The 25673-nt window shown below is 39.9% G+C and overlaps 1 protein-coding gene across 7 annotated transcripts in view; it reads right to left on the bottom strand.

Moving 5' to 3' along the window:
• The window catches only part of HAO1 (hydroxyacid oxidase 1), a 128379-nt gene that overhangs the window by 79006 nt on the left and 23700 nt on the right, over positions 1–25673 (bottom strand). For all 7 annotated transcript variants that reach the window (XM_043480173.1, XM_043480175.1, XM_043480178.1 and 4 more), the window contains 3 exons: positions 25020–25275; positions 15247–15422; positions 4960–5051 (listed from right to left, as the gene is read on the bottom strand). In XM_043480173.1, coding sequence (XP_043336108.1) covers positions 4960–5051; positions 15247–15422; positions 25020–25275 — 524 coding nt within the window. The remainder of the gene's footprint in view (positions 1–4959; positions 5052–15246; positions 15423–25019; positions 25276–25673) is intronic.

Here is a 25673-nt window from a genome sequence, read left to right as displayed (position 1 = left end):
CAAACCAGATCAGTTGAGCACAAACAAACAGATAAAGCCAGAGGTGCTTTAGCTAACAATGAAGAAGACAGATTCCAGGCCACTGCCCGCAAGTCCTCCTCCGACTCTCTACCCACCATGCTTCAGGCAGCCCTGGCTGGAAGTGGTGGTGTGAGTTCTAATAAACAGTGTGAGTTCTACTAAGCACGTTTAGAAAACCCCTGGTCCATATATGTCTGGCTGATGGTTTGCCATTGCAGAAATGGCTGCGGCCATCTCCCACCCTATCTTCATATCCTTGCAGTGCAACATTTCTGCTCCTCCCATCATGAGGGAGAAATGAAGTCAGAAAAGTCTATTTCCTCACCCCTTGAATCTGAAGTGGCCGTATGACTAGCTTCCACCAACAAAAGAAGAAAGAAGTGACAGTCTGCCTGTTCTAAGCATAGAGCTCAAGAGGCTTAGATATTTCCACTTGCTCTCCTTTTGAGACCCAGCCCATCTAACATTCTAGATGTGAGAGACAATGCAGAGCCATCCCTGCTGAGGTCATCCTACACCAGTCTGCCCTTGTAGACTCAGCAGCTGACCACAGACATGTATAAGTGAGCCCAGCCAGGAACACAAAACCTCTCTGAGGATCTCAGGTCAAATGGACAGTTCACAAAGTTATGACATGAATCAATGGCTATTGAATTTTAGCCAGTAGATTTCAGAGTGGTTTGTTACACAGCAAAAGCTAACTTTTGATAAATCAAATGGTTCTCAAATGAAGAATATAATGAATCCTTTTCAGAAGGAAAAAATGAAATTTCTGATGTCATAGAATATACCCAAGGACTCAATTTTAGAAACACTGATTTAACAACCCAAAGTTTATTTTACGAAAATTTTTCGAAGTTGAAAATTTTCACTAGAAAAGAATGTCATATTTTTAAGTTTAAGGGCTTCCCTGGTGGCTCAGTTGGTAAAGAATCCACCTGCATGTGGGAGACCTGGGTTTGATCCCTGGGTTGGGAAGATCCTCTGGAGGAGGACATGGCACCCCACTCCATTAATCTTGCCTGGAGAATCCCCATGGACAGAGGAGCCTTTGTGGGCTACAGTCCATGGGGTCACAAAGAGTCAGACACGACTGAGTGACCAAGTACAAGTTTGGATCCAGTTAGCTTCAAAAAAAAATTTTTTTTTCATAAAAAAGGAAAAAACAAAAAAAAGTTCCTAGGGTTCAAAGACTCCGCATAATCTGTCTTTAGATCCCAGTTTGAAATGATCTAGTATTGTGGATTTTGGAAATATACTGATTCTGCCATATCATTCTCTAATTACCTCAGGACTAGTCATTGGCACATTATTACCTTCAGAGTAAGGATCTTAATGTGAACTTATTTTTTTAAGGCAGATGTTAAATTATTTATAAAAGCATACACTACTGAATTATCAAAGTTCTTCGAAGGAAATATGTTATTCTTTTCTTTTATTGGAGTATAGTTGTTTTACAATGTTGTGTTAGTTTCTGCTATATAGCAAAGTGAATCAGCTATGTGTTTCCATATATCCCCTCTTTTTTGGATTCCCTTGCCATCTAGGTGACCACAGAGCATTGAGTAGAGTTCTCTGTGCTATACAGTCAGTTCTAATTAGTTATCTATTTTACATATAGTAGTGTATATATGTCAATCCCAAAAAAACATTGACACCAAGGTGGGAGGGAGGGTGGGATATATCCCACCTCCCACCTTGGTGTCAATATGTTTGTTCTCTATGTCTGTGTCTCTACTTCTGCTTTGCAAATAATATGAACTTATTTTTAAACTCTTTGCCGGAACAGGCCATGGTTCTCAACAGCACTGTATTACTATGGACTGCAGTCAAACTCCTGATCCGGGACTCTTAGTGATAAGTATTTCTCCATACAAGGAAACTCTGTGATTTATAGAAATGCAGAAATCATACAATCCAGACATTTAATTTTTGCAACCAACACAACATTATGCAGAGACTGGAAAGCTGAAAAGTCTGAGCAACTTGCCCACCCAGCTCTCACCCCTCTAGAGGCAAGAAAAGGACTTGAACCCAAGACTCTGGGCTCATTTCAATGCTCTTCCAGTAAAATCTCACTGCCTCTTTGGCTCTGAGTTATGATGTCACAGAGTGTGCAAGAGAGTAAGTCCTTCTGTGTATCTACTGAGAAGTTCTATATCGCAGCCTCCTCCAAGTCTTTTGCCAAATGCCTGAAAACCAACATACTGAGAGAAAAACACCTTCACTATGAACTTAATCCTGCTTCACATTTCTCTCATCATCATGCACCTTAAATTTGCTCTAAAGTAGGAGGCAAACTCAAGCAAGTATCTCCTCTCAGGCACACATCATGCAAAGGGGAGGGTCATTGTTTATCTTAAAACAGTCTCTGAGACCACAACTCAAAAAGCCCTTTTAGATAAGTTTCCATATCCCCTCAGCCAAAAGGAAATAAACCACACCATTCAGATATTTTTCCCTTAAAATCTAGTTAGATTTGATTTCAGTAGATTTAGATTTTATTTTTAGAAAACAAACTTAATTTGGCCTGCCCACTAAGTCCACATCTTCATACACAAGAGAGGCATAAATCAGGGGAAAAGCCTTGAACTGTGACCAACTTCTCCTGCCTGCCCAGAGGAGCTCTTCACTCTCCCCTACAGGCAATGTTTAATATCACCTAAAAAGATGGGTCTTTATAAGTAATGCTGAATTGGAAAGAGCTGACAGCTTCCAGTTTTATGATTTTAATTACTGATTCTGTGCAAAGACTTGATTTGTTCCTACCATTAGCCCATTAGTGCTTCAAGAAAATCTCTTGAGTGCAAATGCATGTGCCCAGTAGCCCCTGCCCTCATTCAATCTGTCCTAAGACCTGCACAACATCCATGGATTTAGCTAAATCAACCTGCTATCTTAATGAAACAGTAGTCCACTATGACTTGACTAAATTATTTGAATAAATTCAAATGTTTACCCCGACTAAAACCATCCCATAATAACTATGACTAAATGGGTCTGACAAAGGGGGAAATGGATATGGTGATCCAGCTCAGAAATGATGAACTAAAGAGTCTATCCACATTATTTCATAGATATATATTTATGTAAGTTTTGTTATATGATGTTAGCTTACTTTGCCTATGATAAATGAGATTATGGAATACTAAAGTTTAAAGGCACCAAAGAAACAATCTAATCAATTTTTTTAACTTTAAAAATGAAAAAGCTGAGATTTGGAGGGGCTATCCCTCTGCCCCATAGCAGGTCAGACCCTTCTCTCTTTCCTTGGCTCTCATAATTATCCAGGCCACCTTATTGGTCTTCCTGCTCCCTGTCATGCCACAGTCCAATTTGTGGTACTTGTGTTGCTGCTAAATCAAGGCTTTTCTATTGCATATCTAATGACTCATGATATTTAATATTCAAAGACACCCTCCCTGACCTGTCCAAGCAGGCATATTTCTCAGGCTCCCAACACCCACCAGATACTGCAAACAAAACGGATTCCTTGTTATTCCCCAAGAATATCTCAGTCTTTCCCATTCCACTTTCACACTCACACTAGTGAAGGCAGGAGTTCATATGAGGACAAAGCAGAGGTGAAAGGCAGCTGCAATCCCACTGCCTCATCTAAAGAAATCCTGGACACATTCTCACAATGGACAGCATATAAGGGAACCCCACACCACCCCACCTACAGCTTCTGGCCTTCATTCTCGATCAGGGATCCATGAAGTACGCCCCTGGATATATGTCTGTCTCCATGACTTTTGATCCATTTCTGGGCTCTGCAATACTTTATCTAAAGTCAATCCATGGCTGGGCCCTTCACTCCTGGCCTTGGGAGCCGATTACTCACTTTTACTGTTTTAACTCTATCCCACACCATTCCAGCCAGTTAGTTTACTTCTGTATCTGGATTCTGACTCTGATTTGTCCAGCACAGGGTATATAGTGCATATAAATTCACAATGGATTTTCTCAGTAGCTGTCAAAAATACTAGTGCTTCAGTTTCCCTGGTTCCACGAGATTCTAATGGATGGATTCAGGATGCAGACTGGGAATTAGGATTCTTTAAAGTTCCCAAGAGATTCCAATGTGCAGCCAAGGTAGTTCAAGCTCCAACAGGAAACCTCTCCCAGGCCACAGGATTTCTGCCTCCTTTCCCCACCTGCCCTCACTCTGCAGCTCTTCAATCCCCACCTCCAAGAAACTCATGGGATAATCTTTTCTTCCCTACTCCAATTTACAATATTCCTCTCAGTATACCTAAAAATATAGGAATAATCCCTGCCTACAAATGGCTACTTACTCAACACAGATGACTTTACAAATAGACTTTACAAACAAATAGTTTACAAACAACTAGAATAATAATCTAATTTAGATAGATACCCATGTGCTCGTGCACATGCTGAGTCACTAAGTCGTGTTGGAGTCTTTGCAACCCCATGGACTGAAGCCCACCAGCCTCCTCTGTCCATGGGATTTTCCAGGCAAGAACACTGGAGTGGGTTGTCATTTCCTTCTCCAGGGGATCTTCCCAACCCAAGGATTGGACCCACTTCTCCTGCATTGGCAGACAGATTCTTTACCACTGAGCCACCTGGGAAGCCCAATTTAGGTAGCTCTGTGTGTGTGTGTGTGTGTGTGTGTGTGTGTGTGCTAAGTTGTGTCTGACTTTTTGCAACCCCATGGACTTTAGCCTGCCAGGCTCTTCTGTCCATGGGATTTTCCAGGCAAGAATACTGGAGTGGGTTGCCATTTCCTAGTTAGGGGATCTTCCAGACCCAGGGAGCAAACCACTAAACTTAAAATATGAGATCTTACATATATTCCTACATATTCTGAGTATTCATACAAAAATATATACACAAAGAGGGGTAGTCACAGAGATGGTCAAAACTGAGATAGAAATGGGAATTCCAATGGAGGCATTTGCCAAAACTCACAGTGGCTGGCACCCCGTCAAGCTGTCGAGCCCCATGATTTGACACCAAGATCCCATCCAAACCGTGTTTAACTGCCGTCTTGGCATCATCACCTAAAAAGAGTAATACAACCACGGTATGGAAAAGGCAACTTAATAAAAGGCTTGAATTTTGAAGCCACAGCATCCCCATCAAAGGGGCCCCGACCTGATACATATGTATCTTGCTCAGAAATTTTAGCACAGACATACACCCAAGGGTTAAATCTAGAATTATATTGATGATTTCTTTGGCCAAAAACGGTTAACATTTGAAACAGCTTAACGATGAAATAAAACTATCAATAGACGGCAAATTGACATGCAGTTAAAATGTATTTATCCTCATAAGGAAATACCCTTGCTAAGTGTTTTTTATTATTATTAACAAGATTAAATTATTTAGCATTCAACATAATTACTCCTCCAAAATTTGAATAACATAAAAGAACATATAAGTAGCAAGCAGTTTATGTGATGAACAAGTCTATTTCAAAAATATTCTTTAATACAAAGCTTTAGCTTCAGTAATTATTTTAAGTAATAGCATTCTATAATTAAACGTATTTTGTCCATTGAAGCATATAAAAATGTAACAGTCAAATGATATGCTACGTCTTTAACCATTCTTCAAAATATATTGATTTTTGAAAATGTGGTTTTAAATTTGACTAACATACTCTGAAATCAATTTCAAATCTTTTAAAAATATTTTACATCTTTAAACTATTATTTTCAGGATTCTCCCAATAAAAGCTGTTTGCTAACAGAATCATGAAAAGAACACTGCTTCTCAAGTTTAACACTCAAAAATAGCCCAAGGTTGTAGTGAAATCAGATTGTGGAAACTTAAGCTGATAGATACAGAACATTGCGTATATTTATAAATTCAGCAATGGAGATCAAGGGAAGACCTGACTAAGGATAATAAAAAAGAGATTCATAGGAGAATTTGTAATTTGGATTATTTGAAAATTTGATTCTTTAAACCACCATTTTTCAAACTGTGTTTCATGGAATTTTAAAATATTCCCACTTTTCAAAATAAAGCTAGAAATATTTTAGTTCTAAAATTATAGGCATATGAAAATGTTAAACCCATGTGGCATAGACAATGTCTTTAAAAGGACAATGTCCTTAAAAATTCATAGGTTGAAGTTTTAACCCTTAATGGGATCGAATTTGGAGATGAATACTTTGAGAAGTAATAAGGGTTAGATGAGGTCCCAGGTAGTGCTAGTAATAAAGATCATGAGGGTAAGGCCCTCATCATGGCATTAGTGCCCTTACAAGATTACAACAGAGAGCTTGCCCCTTTCCCTCTCCACGCTCACAAGGGAGAGGTCATGTGGGCACACAGCATCAAGGTGACCTCTGCAACTCAAGGGAAGAGCCTTCACAAAAACCAACCATGCTGGCAACCTTATCTCAGACTTCCAGCCTCCAGAAGAATGAGAAAATAAATTTCTGCTTTAAAACACTCCCTGTCTCAGGCTATTACATTTTGTTATAGCAACTTGAGCCGACTAAGACATTGTGTCATCATGATATTATTATTACTAGCAGAGAATAGTATATATAAGGAATATATACTATACAGTGTGCATGCTAAGTCGCTTCAGTTGTGTCTGACTCTTTGCGACCCCATGAACTGTGGCCTGTCAGGTTCCTCTGTCCATTGGCTTCTCCAGGCAAGATACTGGAGTGGGTTGCCACGCCCTTCTCCAGGGGATGGTTCCAACCCAGAGATCGAACCCACATCTATTCCATCTAACATGCATTGGCAGGCTGGTTATTTACCACTAGCACCTCATGAGAAGTCCATATACTATATATACTATACTATATATATGTTAGGCTTCACAGATGGTGCTAGTGATAAAGAACCCTCCTGCCAATGCTGGAGATGTAAGAGACATGGGTCCTATATAAGAAATGTATAGTGTGTGTGTGATGCCCTTCAGTTCAGTTCAGTTGAGTTGCTCAGTCATGTCTGATTCTTTGCAACCCCATGGACTGCAGCATGTCAGGCCTCCCTGGCCATCCCCAACTCCCAGAGCTTGCTCAAACTCAGGTCTGTCAAGTCAGTGATGCTACCCAGCCATCTCATCCTCTGTTATCCCCTTCTCTTCCTGCCTTTATCTTTCACAGTATCAGGGACTTTTCCAATGAGCCAGTTCTTCGCATCAGGTGGCCAAAGTATTAGAGCTTCAGCTTCAGCATCAGTTCTTCCAATGAATATTCAGGGTTGATTTCCTTTAGGATTGACTGGTTTGATCTCCTTGCTGTCCAAAAGACTCTCAAGAGTCTTCTCTAACACCACAACTCTAAAGCATCAATTCTTCGGTACTCAGCTCTATTTGTGGTCCAACTCTCACCTCCATACTTGACTACCGAAAAAACCATAGCTTTGATTAGATGGACGTTTTCAGCAAAGGAATGTCTCTGCATATTAAGTAATGTCTCTGATTTTTAATACACTGTCTAGGTTGGTCATAGCTTTTCTTCCAAGGAGCAAGCGTCTTAATTTCATAGCCACAATCACCATCTGCGGTGATTTTGGAGTCCAAGAAGATAAACTCTCTCACTGTTTCCATTGTTCCCCCATCTATTTGCCATGAAGTGATGGGACCAGAAGCCATGGTCTTAGTTTTTTGAATGTTGAATTTTAAGCCAACTTTTTCACTTTCCTCTTTCACCTTCATCAAGAGGCTCTTTGGTTCCTCTTCACTTACTGCGATAATGGTGGTGTCATCTGCATATCTGAGGTTATTGATATTTCTTGCAACTTGTGCTTCATCCATCCTGGCATTTTGCACGATGTACTATGCATAAAAGTTAAATAAGCAGGGTGACAACATACAACCTTGATGTACTCTTTTTCTCAATTTGAAACCAGTCCATTGTTCCAAGTCTGATTCTAACTGTTGCTTCTTGACCTGCATACAGATTTCTCAGGAGGCAGGTAAGGTGATCTGGTATTCCCATCTTTTTTTAGGAATTTTCCAGTCTGTTGTGATCCACACAGTCAAAGGATTTGGTATAGTCAATAAAGCAGAATAAGATGTTTTCCTGGAATGCTCTTGCTTTTTCGATGATCCATTGGCAATTTGACTTCTGGTCCCTCTGTCTTTTCTAAATCCAGCTTGAACATCTGGAAGTTCTCAGTTCAAACACTGCTGAAGCCTGGCTTGGAGAATTTTGAGCATTACTTTGCTAGCATGTGAGATGAGTGCAATTGTGCAGTGGTTTGAGCATTCTTTGGCATTGCCTTTCTTTGGGACTGGAATGAAAAGTGACCTTTTCCAGTCTTGTGGCCACTGTTGAGTTTTCCAAATTTGCTGACATATTGAGTGCAGCATTTTCACAGCATCATCTTCTAGGATTTGAAATAACTCAACTGGAATTCCATCACTTCCACTAGCTTTGTTCATAGTGATGCTACCTAAGGCCTACTTGACTTCAGACTCCAGGATGTTTGGCTCTAGGTAAGTGATAACACCATCATGGTTATCTGGGTCATGGAGATCTTCTTTGTATAGTTCTTCTGTGTATTCTTGCCACCTCTTGTTAATATCTTCTGCTTCTGTTAGGTCCATATCATTTCTGTCCTTTATTGCGCCCATCTCCACATGAAATGTTCCCTTGATCTCTCTAATTTTCTTGAAGCCCTTATCATTTGGATACTAGACATGGAACAACAGACTGGTTCCAAATAGGAAAAGGAGTACGTCAAGACTGTATATTGTCACCCTGATTATTTAACTTATATGCAGAGTACATCAAGAGAAACACTGGGCTGGAGGAAGCACAAGCTAGAATCAAGATTGCTTGGAGAAATGTGAATAACCTCACATATGCAGATGACACCACCCTTATGGCAGAGAGTGAAGAGGAACTAAAGAGCCCCTTGATGAAAGTAAAAGAGGAGAGTGAAAAAGTTGGCTTAAAGCTCAATATTCAGAAAACTAAGATCATGACATCTGGTCCCATCACTTCATGGCAAATAGATGGGGAAACAGTGGAAACAGTGGCTGACTTTATTTTTGGGGGCTCCAAAATCACTGCAGATGGTGATTGCAGCCATGAAATTAAAAGACACTTACTCCTTGGAAGGAAGGTTATGGCCAACCTAGACAGCTTATTAAAAAGCAGAGACATTACATTGCCAGCAAAGGTCAGTCTAGCCAAGGCTATGGTTTTTCCAGCGGTCATGTATGGATGTGAGAGTTGGACTGTGAAGAAAGCTGAGCACTGAAGAATTGATGTTTTTGAACTGTGGTGTTGGAGAAGACTCTTGAGAGTCCCTTGGACTGCAAGGAGATCTAACCAGTCCATCCTAAAGGGGATCAGTCCTGGGTGTTCACTGGAAGGACTGATGCTGAAGCTGAAACTCCAATACTTTGGCCACCTTATGCATAGAGTTGACTCATTGGAAAAGACCCTGATGCTGGGAGGGATTGGGGGCAGGAGGAGAAGGGGACGACAGAAGATGAGATGGCTGGATGACATCACTGACTCGATGGATATGAGTTTGAGTAACTCTGGGAGTTGGTGATGGACAGGGAGGCCTGGCGTGCTGTGATCCATGGAGTCGCAAAGAGTCGGACACGACTGAGCGACTGAACTGAACTGAACTGAACTGAACCATCGTCTTTTATGTTTTGAAATTTCTGAAGTGCCTTGTGATGCTAAAGGCAGAGTCTCCCCTGGGCTGGAGTACAAACCCCTGAGAAACCCCGTGGCTTCCAGCTCCTCACCACCCTGCACCCCTCCAAGGCACCAGCAGGAGGCAGAGACCAGTCCCCTGGACACCCCGGGACCCCAGCAGACCTTACCCATCTTCAGTGGCTAGTGGGTGAGTGTCACAAACAGAACTCCAGTGATTCCTCTGGCTTTCAGCTTCCACTTTTCATCCCTCATCTCTGTCACACTTACACTCTAGACACTAGAACCCCTCAAGCACCCTATGATATGACTTGCTCCTGCCTTCAGGGTTCTCACAAAGACTATCTACAGGGGCAGTTTTCTTTTCATTTTCCTGCTGTCAATATGCTCAATATGTCAATATGCTTTACATTTTGTTTCTTTCATAAATGTCTTGAAGTTTCTCTGCTGTTTGTGCCTTCCTTTCCTTTGCTGTCATAAGTGTTATGCATACTTGGATTTCTGTACTTTAATTTCAGTAGGGTCTTAAATTTGATAAAATGGTACATATGTGCTGAATCTATCATTTTGAACTAGAAGCCCAATATGCTATGACACTATCATTTAAAACATGTTTAGGAAATGGTTCTCTAAAGACACAGACTTGTATGCTATCCAGGAGAACTTTCTATGATGATGGAAATGTTCTACATCTGTGTGGTTCCATACAGTAACACAAATAGCTGTAGAGAAATAGAAGTGTGGCAGTGTAAATGAGAAACTGAATTTTACTTTTGTTTAATTTTAATTGACTTGAATAGCCACACTTGGCTAGTGACTGCCATATTGGCTAACTGAGTTTTAATGTTTGCATGCGTTTACCCACTCTAATAAAGAGATGTACCATGGTATTTTTTTATGTCTAGATGTATCAATACCTATAAGTAACTTTAACAAACAATGTAAAATGTAATTGGAATTGCTCTGGTTATCTAATTGCATGTGTGATACGAAACATAAAACTCAAAAGTTAAAAAATTAAAATATTTGAAATATATTTTATGAACCTCATGATCAAAGATGTATGTAATCCTCTGATTTATAATGCGAATACTTGCCACCAGGTAGCTATAACCTGTGTCTTAAGATATTGAATACTGTCAATATACTGATCCTACACAGTATGAAAAAGAGATTAACCCCTTACGTTTGGTAGTAAGACCACCTAGATTTGAATCCCATATCTGCTACATGCTTGCCATGTAAGTGGCAAATTACTTAACTTATTTGGTGCATCAGTATATTAAACCACAAAATGGAGATAAAGATTCAAATATGATTGATTTGTGGATTAAATAAGTTGAATGAGCTCTTAGAAAGTACCTGACACATATTGAGCACTCAGATAAATATGATTATTATTATTTTCAGCTGATGGTACAGGGAATATTAACTAAGAATGTGAATAGGTAGAGGAAGATTTATTTGCTGGATACTTTTGGCAAGTCTGTTTAAGTTTTGTTTATAACAATAAATTTTCATCCTAGTGAGGATTATGATTATTATGAGCTTTTCATTTTGAAGGAAGTGCTATTTAAGTCTTAATTTGTTGTCTTCTATCATCTCAAATGGTTTTCTGTGTTCTACCAGGCAGTGCTGGGAATGTAGGGAGAAATCACTGAATGGTTTGCTCAGAAGATGGAATCATGAGTATGTAGAGAAAAAATGAAAGTAATCATTTATGACCATTTATGTATCCTTCTCCTTAGTTGTTTATGTAATCTTATTGACATTTTATTTTAACCCAGAGAGAAAAACAATGTTTTCTTAACAAGAGAGTCAAAGTGATCATAGTAAATGTTCATGAATCTTGGATATTTTCATTAACGTTTAGAGTTTACTGGTATGACATTCCACAATTGTTAATTTGCCGGGTAATACACTAACTGATTCACAAACACAATGGTCAATAGTGAATAGCACTGTTTGCTATCTTATTAATACATTATTTCCATACTTAATCTTAAATACCAAAGTAAGTACTCAAGATTTAGAGTAGTATTATCTTCTATCTATTGTCAAGGCCTTGGACAACAGACATATAGCAGAACTCTATGCTATTTCAGCAGGAGCTTAGTAACTCAATCCTAGCTTCATGGCAGCAGTTTTGAACACAATTCAGGAACACTGAGTGAATATTCTTTGAGAATGTCTTTAAAAACTATAGATAGGATAATAATGAGTTAAAGAAGTCTCTGAGAAGCCAAAAACCACTAGAGAAGTGAGATAGCCTAGTTTTAAATTTTTTAATTAGAAGAAAATTCTGAAAAGCTCATGCCTTTGTTTATAATGCCATTTGTTAGCGTGAGTTCTGAAGAAAACCTAACCCTGTCTCAAGTACATATTTGGAGTTTGTGTTGAAGTTTCCAAAGACAGAGTTTAACCACAGCAAGAGATTGCATCTTGCTGTCATTAGAATGCAATCCTTAAAATGGTGGTAAGGGGGGATGTTTCATTGAGATCTTCTCAGTAGCCTGTGATTTCATGTCCCTACAAACATAATCTGTACCTTTCTGGTAAAAAGAAAATGAAAAAAGATAGATGACTCTTAGTCAATCCATGTAACTTCTGGATGAAGATCTGTGAAATAATGAGACCTGAATTTCCCAGAATTGGCCTTACCACTCCCGCCTCCCCTCCACCCGGACTGAATCTATGCACCACTTAATGTAGTTGTTGTCATAGTGATGATTCTTGTTTGTTAAATAAATGAAGTAAATAGTTACAGAGAAGCTACACAATGTAAACTGCACATGTACAAATAAGTTATTTCCTTTCAAATGCCAAATGCCCAGTCTCTTCTTCTCTTGCTTTTGAGCTCTCTCTAATTATACATATTCATGAAGTTTTGCCTAAGTATTTTACTCAATAAACATTCAGGCTGTCTACTGAGTGAAAAACACATAACATAAGAAAGAAAAAAGAGAAGTAATGGTGGTGGTAGTGGTCCTTGGTGTAATGGCCACAGAATGATGTTCTTGAAGTCAATACATTTTTCAACATAACATGTGATAGTAAAGTCTCATTCAATAGATTCATATCATATCCTAGAGGACAAAGTTGTAGAAAATTAGGTATATTGGGAATCCAAAATTGAAAAGTTGGTTAAAAATTAAATTGGTGATTTTACACCAACTGCTGTGAGCCTTCTGTGATAAGAGTGATTAAATACTTGAAACAGCATTTTTTAAATAATTTTTAATTATTTTTAAATAATTTTTAAATAATTTTCTAAATGGATTACACCCTTTTGGTTTCCTCACTGACACTACTGTGAAGTGAAAGTGAAAGTAGCTCCATCATGTCCAGCTCTTTGCGACCCCATGGACAATACAGCCCATGGAATTCTCCAGGCCAGAATACTGGAGTAGGTAGCTGTTCCCTTCTCCAGGGGATCTTTCCAACCCAGGGATCGAACTGAGGTCTCCTACATTGCAGGTTGACTCTTTACCAGCTGAGCCACAAGGGAAGTTCAAGAATTCTTTGAAGTGGGTAGCCTATCCCTTTTCCAGTGGATCTTCCCGACCCAGGAATCAAACCAGGGTCTCCTGCATTGCAGGTGGATTCTTTACCAGCTGAGATACCAGGGATTAGCCACAATTCTTACCCAGGTTACAGCAGTTTCCTAAATTGCTTCCCTGACCACAGTTAGGCCACCTCCATTGAGTCAGCCCATTATACAAAGCTTGCTTTTTCTACATTGCTAATCTGATGAGGCTGTTTCCCTCATCAAGATTTTTAGTGGTTCTCAACCATCTTAAAGTCTGCATACTCTAGTATGGCTTATATAGTTTAACATTGTTACTTGTGACTGCTGTATTTCGTCATGACCGAAGTCTGAAAAAGAGTCTTTTGACCTGATGTCAAGACAAAAGTCAAGGATCATCTTCCATTCTGGAATGAAACCTTCCGTAAATCACTTTTATAACTGTCCAAAATACCATTTAAGCCACACCCTTACAGTGCATAGATTTCAATCTCAGCACCTACAACATCTTATCTCATCCAAATTCTTGTTTTTATGTCTGTCCCTTCCAAGAATGAGATGTCCTTTGGCCAAGGATCTCAAATTATTGTCTTTTATTTTAGCACACAGTAAGCATAGTAAATGTTTATGAAATGAGTGAGTGAATAAGTGAATGAATGAGAAAATAAATGGGACAGATCCTTGGGGTTAATATTTCAGTACCTACAGTGGAATATAGCTACAGAAAGTAGCACTAACAATCATGGACTACAGTATGAATGCAAGCAAGGTCAGAGAAACTGTTGTTTAAAGGTGTCTGTAATATCAGTATATACTCAAAAAAGTATAATCCACAGAAATTTTGAACTGACAATAGTCTATAGAAAAGAATATAACAGTATCTTTTAAAAGCACAGATTAAGACAGATCAGGATTTAAACGTATCTTCACTACTTAAAAGCTTCATTGTGAAAAGTGAAAGTTGCTCAGTCGTGTCCAACTCTTCGCAACCCCATGGACTAGTCCATGGAATTCTCCAGGACAGACTACTGGAGCGGGTAGCCGTTCCCTTCTGTAGAGGATCTTCTTAACCCAGGAATCGAACCCAGGACTCCCACACTGCAGGTGAATTTTCACCATGTGAGTTACCAAGAAAGCCCAAGAATACTGGAGTGGGTAGCCAAGCTTCATTAGGCCCATTCTTTTACTCACGTTAGCTTATATTTGTGTCCATACTATTGAATAAAGTCAGGGGCATCCCCAGAGCTTTATAAATAAGGGCCATGGTACTTATACATATTCAAGTAAAACCAATGAAAAAGTTTTGAATCTAAGCCATAGTTAACCCTGAGATAGGTTAATAGAGTCTCTCATCACAGAGCCACTTACTTAAACATTTCCATTTGAAATTATATGTTTGCGGCAGTTATCTACATAACTGTTATCTACATAACAGTTTTCAAAGGCAAGAAAATATTTTTGTGGGTGAACACATTTACATTCCAAATTATTATATTCATTGGTACCTCCCTGTAGGATTTGCATACATGTGGATGCTGGGGGATTTGTCAAGTTTCTTAACAACCATGGCTTGATATTTGAAGATTTTAATGTTCTAGTCCACCATTCTTTAAAGAGAGGTGATATGGGATACCACACTCAAAAAATCAGTTCTAGTCATTGGTACTGGGAGGGAACAGGAGAAAAATACAAAGGGCTCTTAAACATATCTGGCTGTCATAATATCTTCCTTGGGACTTCTTATTGATCTGAGAGCAGTTGTTGGCAGTTTTTAGCCAAAGCGACAAACTCAAGACCTTCTACCTAGGTTTTGTCAAGCTCTGTGATTCAATGGCATCCAAAATAAGGCAATCACACTACTTTATAAAAAGTAACTTTTTACTTCATAAGAGCCCTGTTCTCCTTCAGAAGGAAGACACATTTAGTCATTAATGTCAAATGCGAGAACTGAAAGATGGATTTATATTTCCATATTAATTATTTGGAAATAATTGATTGTTTTCCCTTAAAATATCATGATCATATCCATAAAGAATCATAAAATCAGAGTGAACTCAAGTAGAGAAATAAACAAACCTCTCAAAATGCCTTTTGCAACAATGGGCAGAGATGTCAGTCTTCTCAGCCATTTAATATCCTCCCAGCTGATGGATGGGTCTATTGCTTTAGCCACATATGCAGCAAGTCCACTTTTATCTCCAAAATTTTCCTTCGAAGAAAATGCTAAATCACTGGTTTCAAAATTTTTCATTCTGAAATAAAGAGATACATAAAGTGAGAAACTTCCCAAATTAGAAGTATCTTTACAATGACTCATTCAATGAAAAAAAAGAAGGGTACTCTTTTCAAATCAATTGACTGTTCACTCTCCAGGTTGATCACATTTACGTTTTCATGTTTTGATGAGGAGTCCAGGCTAAATTGGACAACTTAGTAGACTTAATTGGTCACTTAAAGTTTATTTTACATCTTATAGTGTAAGATTTTTATATAAATTTATATAACTTTTTATATAAATAAGTGAGATTAAAGGATAAAACTTTGGCCAAGTTCAAATATCTCTACCTTTTTAAGCCAGTCTGTGATATAAACAATCAATTTGATGCTATTTTCAAATGCAATGCATATTAATCATAAGACGAACATTTGCATGGTGCATCACAATTGACAATGGGCATTCATGTACCCACAATATTTTAAAAACTTTTGGAAAATAAAATTCACACTCTATAATTCCTATTTTATACAGAAAATAAAACCAGATTGTAGAACAAGATGCCCCCATGTATTAACTAAGGCAGGATTTGGGTTTCAAACTGATCTCTACTCTTTTTTTTTTTTTAAGAATTCTTTTTCTGTGTAGATCATTTTAAAGTCTTTCTATTTCATGCTTTGGTTTCTTGGCTTTGAGGCATGTGGGATCTTAGCTCCCCAACTAAGGATCGAACCTGTAACCTCTGCATTGGAAGTGACATCTTAACCACTGGACCACCAGGAAAGTCTCAGTGTCTCTGACTCCTGATTACATTATCTTCACTCAGATCTCAACGGCACTCTGTCAATTACATCAGGCTTCAGAAATCTTTCAAAGTCCTTTTGGAAAATTCTAGAGGAGATTGGAAATGCAGTATTAACACCTTCTGCCTGTGGTCACTGTAAACTCTTTTCCTTGTCTTGCTGCTACCACGGCGGTAGTGGTGGTGCTGGTGCTGGTGGGCATAGGGAGAAGTGGAAAGTGGTTCCCAGAAGATGAGCTGTCAGCTCTTGCTTTTTTCCTCCTCTATTTACTTGCTTTTTCTGTCTTCTGACTCAGAACCCCCAGTCTTCTAGACAATCCTGATCAGGATATGAGTTTTCCAATCATCAAGACCTTCCTTACTTTGCCTGAGGTGTGATGGTTAGTTTTGTCAGCTTGACTGGGCTAAGGGAAGCTTAGATAGCTGGTAAAACATTACTTCTGGGTATGTCCCTAAGGATGTTTCTAGGTGAGATTAGCGTTTATATCAGTAGATTGAGAAGAGACTGGGCAGGCATCTTCTAATCTGTGGAGGTCCCAAATAGGACAAAAAGGTGGAAGAAGAATAATTTCATTGTCTCTGTTTGAGCAGGGACATCCATTGTCTCCTACTGTTCACAATGGAGCTATTGGTTGTCAAACCTTCAGGTTTTGACCAGGACTTACACTATGGGCTCTGAGTTTGGGGCCCCTTCAGACTCAGACTGGGACTTATACCATTAGCTCCCCCCATTCTTAGGGCTTCAGGTTTGGGTTGAAACTACTCTGGCTTTCCTGGACCTACTCCTACAACCTGGGCCTCCAGCTTGTAGATAATAGATTGTGGGATTTCTCAGCCTCCTTAATTGTGTGATCAAATCCCTTGTAGTAAGTATCTCTATAGATATAGATACAGATATTTAGATATGGACATGCTATTTGTTCTGTTTCTCTGGAGAACTTGATTAATACATATGACTTTTTCTTGCTCCTGGGGCCTGAGTCACCCTCAACACAGCAGACTCAACTTGTCAAGGATGTTGGTGTACACATACCCCAGCTCCTTCACCCCTGGGCAGATTAACCCTAAGATAGGTTCTACAAGATCTCCCAGAGTTCCCCAGCAGGATTAAGCTTCAGTTGCCCATAGCTGTGACTGTCTCTGTAACATGCCAATTGTTGACCACCTCCCCTCCCTTATACCTATTCCCCACTCCTCTACCAATATTCCTACCATCTTCTAAAGGAAATACTTTTATTTAAATCAGTGGTTCACACTCTTCTCCCAAAGAAACACAAACTAAGACACAACCCCACTGAGTCGCTCCCTTCTCCTATGTCTAATTTTGTTAACTCATCTTATAACAGTATTTCTCTAACCCATCTAGAAGACACTGCAGCTGGCTTACTCTACACCTGAGGTCTTTTCTCTTAGTCTAATATCCCGATATCTTGACTAGATTTTGGAAGTTCTCCAAGGTAGGGACAAAGTCTTCTCTGCCTGTACCTCTGACCATTGATAGGATAGATGGCCTTCTGAATACACACTGGCACCACCCGTGTGACTTAGCTGCCTGGAATCAGCTTAGCAGGCCCAAATAGAACTGCCAACTTCATTTCTCTAAAAGGCTGATTTTGAATGATGACAGTGACCTAGACTCACCTTGCTCTTCTGCACATTATGAATTACTCTGCTAGCCAGTCTCTTCTTTGTGTAAAAGTGAAAGCTATATATGGATCTCTGGCTTAGTCATCAGTCCTTATTCCTTTCCACTGGCTCTGACATTGAACATAGCAAGTATCTTGGAGCCAAGGCTATAACAATTTTTATACAGAGGTTTCAAATTTTTACAAAACTAGGGCTTCCCTGGTAGCTCAGTGGTAAAGAATCTGCCTGCCAGTGTAGGAAACACAGGAGACTTGGGTTCAATCCCTGAGTCAAGAAGATCCCCTGGAGGAGGAAATGGCAACCTACTCTAGTATTCTTGCCTGGAAAATTCCATGGACAGAGGAGCCTGGTACGCTATAGTCCATGGGACCGCAAAGAGTCAGACATGACTGAGCAACTGAGCACTGAGGTTTAATGCCCTTAACGTGCTTACAAATAGCTGGTTGTGTAGCTTAGGCAGCATCTATTATCATAAGGCCATGGACATTCACATCCCATGTAACTGTCTTCAACCACTAGCAAATTTTTCTCAATAAGGATTGACTATGACTCAGGTAGCCACTAAAGGCCACAGAAAATCACAAATCCATGAAAGTCATATATGTATCCATTATTTGCTGAGTTTGGTTTAGATTATAGCTGAAATACTCTAAGCTTCTTTTTTAATCAAACCACTTAATGTTGTATATTTTATCACAGATTTTGGCCTTCTGCGGTCATCCTAACTTGAATTAAGCTAACCTAGTCAACAAACATACCCTTATTATTGGAGGCCTATTCCATTACTTAAAAATGATATTAAATAATATTAAATGTCAAACTTTTAAATAATATTGTTAACAAGAAAAAGGTCCTGTCTGTCCACGCCATAGCAAAACCAGAGGGGAAAAAAGAATAATATCTGTACGTGTATATTCTCTGCATAGCACCCCACCCCCATCCCAAACAAGCTACACTGTTTCAGCAGGGGTGGGGTGAAAGGGTGAAAGGGATAGGAAAAAACAGAAACATGGATAAAATTATATAAATAACTGTTGTTATTCTTGGATGGCTAAATGCAGATCAACACTTGAATGAATGTTGCCTTACAGAAATTTCAGGGTACAATGAAGCCTTGTTGTTACTCTTAAACGTTGTTCAAAGCCAGAAGCCAAGAAAAAGTTTTCAGATATCTTGACAGAGACCCACGATGGAGTGTTTTAACCATGGCTCCAAAGGAAACCTCCATGAATGCTATTTTTATTAGAATTATGACATATACACAAAAAACACTTAAAGCAGCTTCTGATAACCAAAGTATTTCATTTCTTAAGGAAGGAAAAGGGCAACATCAAAATAATAACAAGATTACTTGGGACTTAATTCTCTGAATCCCAATCTGTTTAACAACCCACAGGCAAGGGATAGGATTTCTTTTTTGTAAAGGATTCATTGTGCCTTGAAAGGCTCCTAAATATACTTTTTAATCTAATATAAAAATGATTTTAGTTTTTAGTAAGTTAACATCATAAAAATGTAACAACTACCAAGGAAAGTTAACATTATTAAATAACCAATAGTAATGTCAGTAATGATGACTATTATTGAGATATCATATGACATTAAAGATAATGTCATATGTCTCCACTGTGGGAAACACATTACAAAATAACAACCAGTAGAACGCATAATATCAGTATAACATGAGAGACATTCAAACTACATAATAGATATTGGTACATGGAACAGCAACTTTTAATACTGTGATTAGGAAAACATTTCTATTTATTGCACAGTCCCGCTAACTTTTTCTTCCATGTGGCTGGTTATTTGGAAGAAAGGTTCAGGGCAAGGATTTTAAGTACGAGCTCAAACCCTTATTCAAGTTCTTATTAGTATTGTTTTATTGGGTAAATCTGTTATGATTTAGTACATTTTTATTCAACATTACTGAGCACCTACTATGTGACAGTGTTTTAGTAAAATGATCAAAAATACTGGCTATCTAGGTTGACATTCAGAAAATAAACAAGAAACATAATCAATAGGTAATTTGTGGAGCCTGTTAGAACATGCTGCTGCTGCTGCTAAGTCGCTTCAGTCGTGTCCGACTCTGTGCAACCCCATAGATGGCAGCCCACCAGGCTCCTCTGTCCCTGGGATTCTCCAGGCAAGAACACTAGAGTGGGTTGCCATTGCCTTCTCACTGTTAGGACATAAGTACTGTACAAAATAAAGGAAAAAACAGAGCAGAATAAGAGGGATGTGAGCTGGTAGAGACTTTACTTGAGAGTTTAAATATGGTAATTGGATGTGGCCCCAATGAGAAGCTATCTTGTAAAGGAAACTGGCAGAGTTGTGTCATTGTATCTGTTTCCTGTTGCTGCTATAACAAGCACAACCCTAGAGGCTTTAAAGTGACACAAATTTATTATATTATAGTTCTAGAAGTTCAAACTGCCTCATTGGACTAAACTCAAGGGGTCAATAGGGCTATTTCCTTTCCAGAGGCTTAGGCGAGAATCTCTTTCCTTGACTTTTCCAGCTTCTAGAAACCATCTATATTTCCCTGTTTCCAGATGCTATCACTCCAACTTCTGCTTCTCTCATCACATCTCTTTCTCTGACTCTGACCGTCCTGCATGCCTCTTATAAGGAGCCCTTTCATTACATTAAGCCTCCTGTCATAATCTAGGATAATCATCTCATCTCAAGGTCCTTAACTTAATCACACCTTCAAAGTTCATTTTGCCATGTAAAAAGTAACATATTCTCAGGTTCCAAGGTTCAGAACATAGGCATCTTTGGAAGGTTATTATCCTGCTTAATATTATGTGACTTAACATTGTAACTGTTTTCCTAACCAAATAATTTAGAGGCTATCTGCCATGGAACAACAGACTGGTTCCAAATAGGAAAAGGAGTACGTCAAGACTGTATATTGTCACCCTGCTTATTTAACTTATATGCAGAGTACATCATGAGAAACGCTGGGCTGGAAGAAGCACAAGCTGGAATCAAGATTGCCGGGAGAAATATCAATAACCTCATATATGCAGATGACACCACCCTTATGCAGAAAGTGAAGAAGAACTAAAGAGCCTCCTGATGAAAGTGAAAGAGGAGAGTGAAAAAGTTGGCTTAAAGCTCAATATTTCAAAAAACTAAAATCATGGCATCTGGTCCCATCACTTCATGGGAAACAGATGGGGGAAACAGTGGAAACAGTGGCTGACTTTATTTTTGGGGGCTCCAAAATCACTGCAGATGGTGATTGCAGCCATGAAATTAAAAGACGCTTTACTCCTTGGAAGAAAGTTATGAGCAACCTAGATAGCATATTAAAAAGCAGAGACATTACTTTGCCAACAAAGGTCCTGTCTAGTCAAGGCTATGGTTTTTCCAGCGGTCATGTATGGATGTGAGAGTTGACTGTGAAGAAAGCTGAGCACCAAAGAATTGATGCTTTTGAACTGTGGTGTTGGAGAAGACTCTTGAGAGTCCCTTGGACTGCAAGGAGATCCAACCAGTCCATCCTAAAGGAGATCAGTCCTGGGTGTTCATTGGAAGGACTGATGCTGAAGCTGAAACTCCAAGACTTTGGCCACCTCATGCAAAGAGTTGACTCACTGGAAAAGACCCTGATGCTGGGAAGGACTGGGGGCAGGAGGAGAAGGGGATGACAGAGGATGAGATGGCTGGATGGCATCACTGACTCGATGGACATGAGTTTGAGTAAACTCCGGGAGTTGGTGATGGACAGGGAGACCTGGCATGCTGTGATTCATGGGGTCGCAAAAAGTCAAACATGACTGAGCGACTGAACTGAACTGAACTGAACTGATCTGCCATGTGCAAAGTCCTCCTTCACAAATCGTTTTCTCTCTTTTAGACCCACAACCCAAGATTCCCAACCCAAGATCCCCACACTTATTGTATCTCTATTCTGGTCTCTACCATTCATCCTTATTTTGGTTTCCCAATATAAAGACATGTAGCTTCATCCCTGATGTAAGAAGTGAAGTTAGTTTGCATTGATTTGGGGAAAGAATGTTACAGGCAGAGGGAAGAGTCAGTTCTGAGGCTCTAAGGCGCAGGTGTGACTGGCCCCTGAAAGAACAGGAGGAAGCAGGAGATGCTGGGAAGAGTGAATGAAGATGAGAATGCTGGCAATGAGGTCAGAGAAGGGGATGCCTCATCCACCACTTTTATCCCCAGAAATCTGGGAAGACAGCACGGTCTCATCTCTTTCGCGTGCTGTTTGGCTGTTGTGATGAATACTTCATTTCAGGGCCTAAGGAAGCACGTCCCAGGGCAAATCATCAAAAGGGTAGGTGTCATGATTTACCTTGACCTTAGTCAATGATTGGAAATTTCTTTTAACTGCCTTAGCCCTGCCCCGAAGAGCCAAATTTTAACCCAGAGTAAACAAGCCACCCCCCGCGTGGTGTGGAGATGGACTCGGGTCCCTGACTCAGCGCCCCAGGAGCCAATCTGGTAAACTGACTTCAATCCTCGCCTCTTCCGGGAGCGGATGAGAATTCGTCTTACTCCCCCTCAGTCTCAGGGACCTCCGCGCTGCTCATCATGCACACATCCGTGTGTTTTGCATATGGACCAGGCAGAGATTACCAAACTCCTGAACTCTGGCTGGTCCCAGAAGCCGAGAGTCAGGACCCGCCCCCCCTCTCTCCAGGCAGAGGAAGCCACGAGGGCTGGAAGGAGCCACTGCTTTACAGACTCATTCTCCTCTGGATTTCCTGCCTCGCGCGCCTGCCAAACCTCATTCTGAACAGCCCGGCTTCACCTTCTCTGAGTCAGGTCAATTGCGGAAAGAAACCTGATTTCATATCAGGCTGTAACAGATGAGCTTTGGGGCAGCACGTGCCCTCCAGCGGAAGCCAGGGCCTCCCATCGGGCGCTCTGCCTTCACTGCTGAACGTGGGCCCCAGGGCGCTGCACACCCCCCTCCCCGAAGCCCGCAGGGACAAACAGCGTCAGTGTGCACTCTGACGGCCAGGGCACCGGCCAGGGGTGTTTCCTGTGTTCCCCGTAGCCTAGATGTGTGGCTCATTATTTGATCATCTTCAGAAGGAAGATGTGACAAGCTGGGGAGCCGTGGCCACTCCTCTGCACATGGACAGCTGAAAAGGGCCTTTGTCTCCTGGTCCCTCACGTCATCTGGGCAGGAGCCCAAGAGGAAAGAGGGGGGCGGGAAAGAACAGCAGACTTCCCGCTCCTGGCTGAGTGGCCCTGGCACCCAAGGAGTGAGAGATATGGGCCAGATTTAACACGGGTGTCGTCCCCCATCTAAGTAGATACCACGTGAAACCTGTTTTGTTATTCAGAGCTAGAAACTGCTTCCTAAGCTTAAAGAACAAACCCACTGTATTATTTATTGTTGTCGCCAGCAGTAGAAGTAGCAGTAGAACAGAAGAAGAAAAATAGCAAATTCCTATTCAAATGGTCAAAGGGAAACAATGAGGAACATTTCCTGCCAGAAGCCTAAATACTGGGAAACGACATTTTAGAAAGTCTAAAATCTAAGGTAATCAAAAGAGAGAAATAACGTGAATTCATATCAAGAATTAATATAGATGAATAAGATTTCATATTAAGGACATTTGAAACCATCTACTTTGATGAATTTGGCAAGAAGTAGAAATATGTCAAGAATTTTTGTTTTTGTTCTCTTAGAAAGACAGGGTGTTTGGGTAACTCCATGTCTGGAATGTGTGGAGCAGGGTGATTGATGGCTGTCGGGGGAACACTTCCTCATTCTGCCATTGGGCCATTGAGGATATTATATACAGAAATAAATCCTAAACCTACCTGGAACTATCACAGAGATAACATCACACAGCTCATTTATATATGGTTTAACAGCAAGATTTTATGCACAATAACTTATACTTAAATAGGTATACACACAGAAGAGCTATATGACAGTTATGTGACACAGAAGACTATGAACTTACATGATGGTTGGAAGACATTCCATTCTCTAATTCACTTGGAATCCTGGCTCTCAACAGTCTTCTTGTCCTTATGTGGAATGCTGATTTGATTTTGAATCTTTTAGATTTTGGATCTTTTAGAAGGATTAACTTTATATGCAGACAGAATAAGCAATAGTCCAGTGAAGTGAGGTCTAGGATTCTAAAGAAGTCATCCCTCATTTCTTGTACTCTGGTGGATGCTTTGAAATCCCATCATCAAAATGTCCTCCATTAAAACTAAGATTTTTCTTCTGCTCAAATAGTTTTAGCCCTAAAGTCTATCGATCAAACACTGGTATGAAAAACAAAAGGGCAGGAACCTTGGTAGTAACCAAGGGAAGGTAAAATCAAAGGGGAGGAGAGATTTGTAGCTCTGTCTTGTTCAGTAAACTTCACTGAGTTTCTAGTTTTGACTCAAGATGATCCTAATCTTTTACAGGGAAAGGGGCTATAATTCCCTGTTGATGGATCAGCTGAATGGCCTGATAAAACCATCACAGTTCAGTCTTAGATTCCTAGATATGTACATTGTTTTTGCTGAGATGAATGAGTGAGTGAATGGATGAAATAATGAATTAACCAGTAAATAAACTAGTGAATCTTGAACCATGGGTGAACCACAACAAAAGAGATATGTCATTGAAAGAAGTAGGAGATGAGGCAGCAAATATGTGACTTCTTTTGTCTCCATTCTTTTAGCTTTCTTCAATCTTCCCTGCCAGAGTTGTTCCAAATACAATGAAAAATAAAGTTAAAAGGGTGCTTTTTTATTTCAACAGGCAAAGAAATATGGTATTAGGATCACAATAGCAAGCTGTTGCTTAAGCTAAATTAAGTATCTTCTATCTATATGGCAATTCATCCTACTCAAAGCCCTTAATACACTCTGAGATGTAGATTTTTTTTATTTTTACAAGTATATGGCAAATCCTGTCTCTGTTGTTATAGCTCAAGTATGCGACACTCACATTAGGTGTGTGATTTGCTGAGGATTATATGGATACTTGACAATGACACCATCTCTAGAACCCAGACCTTATCATTCCTAGATACAATCTCATACAGCCATACTTTGGAACCAACATTTTGTGATTCCCCCGAACACCCAAGTGGAAACTGGAGAAAGTCTTTGGAACTGGATCATGACAAGAGCAAACAGAAATAGAAAATAAGTTCAGGGACCCAGTGATCAAAAAGCCATGGTTACCTGAGTTGGGGTGGCATCTTGAACCTGTTACGCACGTCATCAAAGCGGTTGCCCAGGTAAGGGGTGTCCACGGTCACAAATATGGCCTTGTAGCCCATTCGCTCAGCCCTCCGCACAAGCTGCTTGGTGACCTCACGGTCCTTGTAGATGTACAGCTGCAGCCAGCGAATCGCCTCGGGACCAGCTTCTGCCACTTCTTCAATTGAGGAGGTGGCCCAGGAACTCAGCATCATGCCAGTTCCCAGTGACCTGCAGGCTGAGGAAGGAAAGGGAAGATCAAGACCAGCTTGGCATTTTCCCTACTCCAGTCTTCAAGTTGTGGTTCATGGGATAAAGACAGCTACAAAGGCAATTTAGAAATAAAAAGTTGCAAAGTTAGAAACATGCTTTTCTTTCCACACTCTGTGAACAGATATGAAAGCAAAATTGACCCAAATGGTCAAAGATGTGCTATATGTAAGGATGAAAAAATTAGAAGCAACTTGAATCTCCAGCCTTAAGGAAATAGATAAATGGTAGTTCATAAATAAAATGAAGTATACACACCCATGAAAAGTAATTTTTGTAATAGTTAATTTTATGTGTCAGCTTGGCTAGGCAATGGTTCCCAGATATTTGCTCAAACGTGTCCAAATGTTGCTGTGAAGATTTTTT

The sequence above is a fragment of the Cervus canadensis genome, chromosome 10, assembly GCF_019320065.1.
Source record: "Cervus canadensis isolate Bull #8, Minnesota chromosome 10, ASM1932006v1, whole genome shotgun sequence".
Classification (NCBI taxonomy): Eukaryota; Metazoa; Chordata; class Mammalia; order Artiodactyla; family Cervidae; genus Cervus; species Cervus canadensis.
The sequence above is the reverse complement of the archived record's forward strand: the minus strand, read 5'-3'. Positions and strand labels throughout refer to the sequence as shown.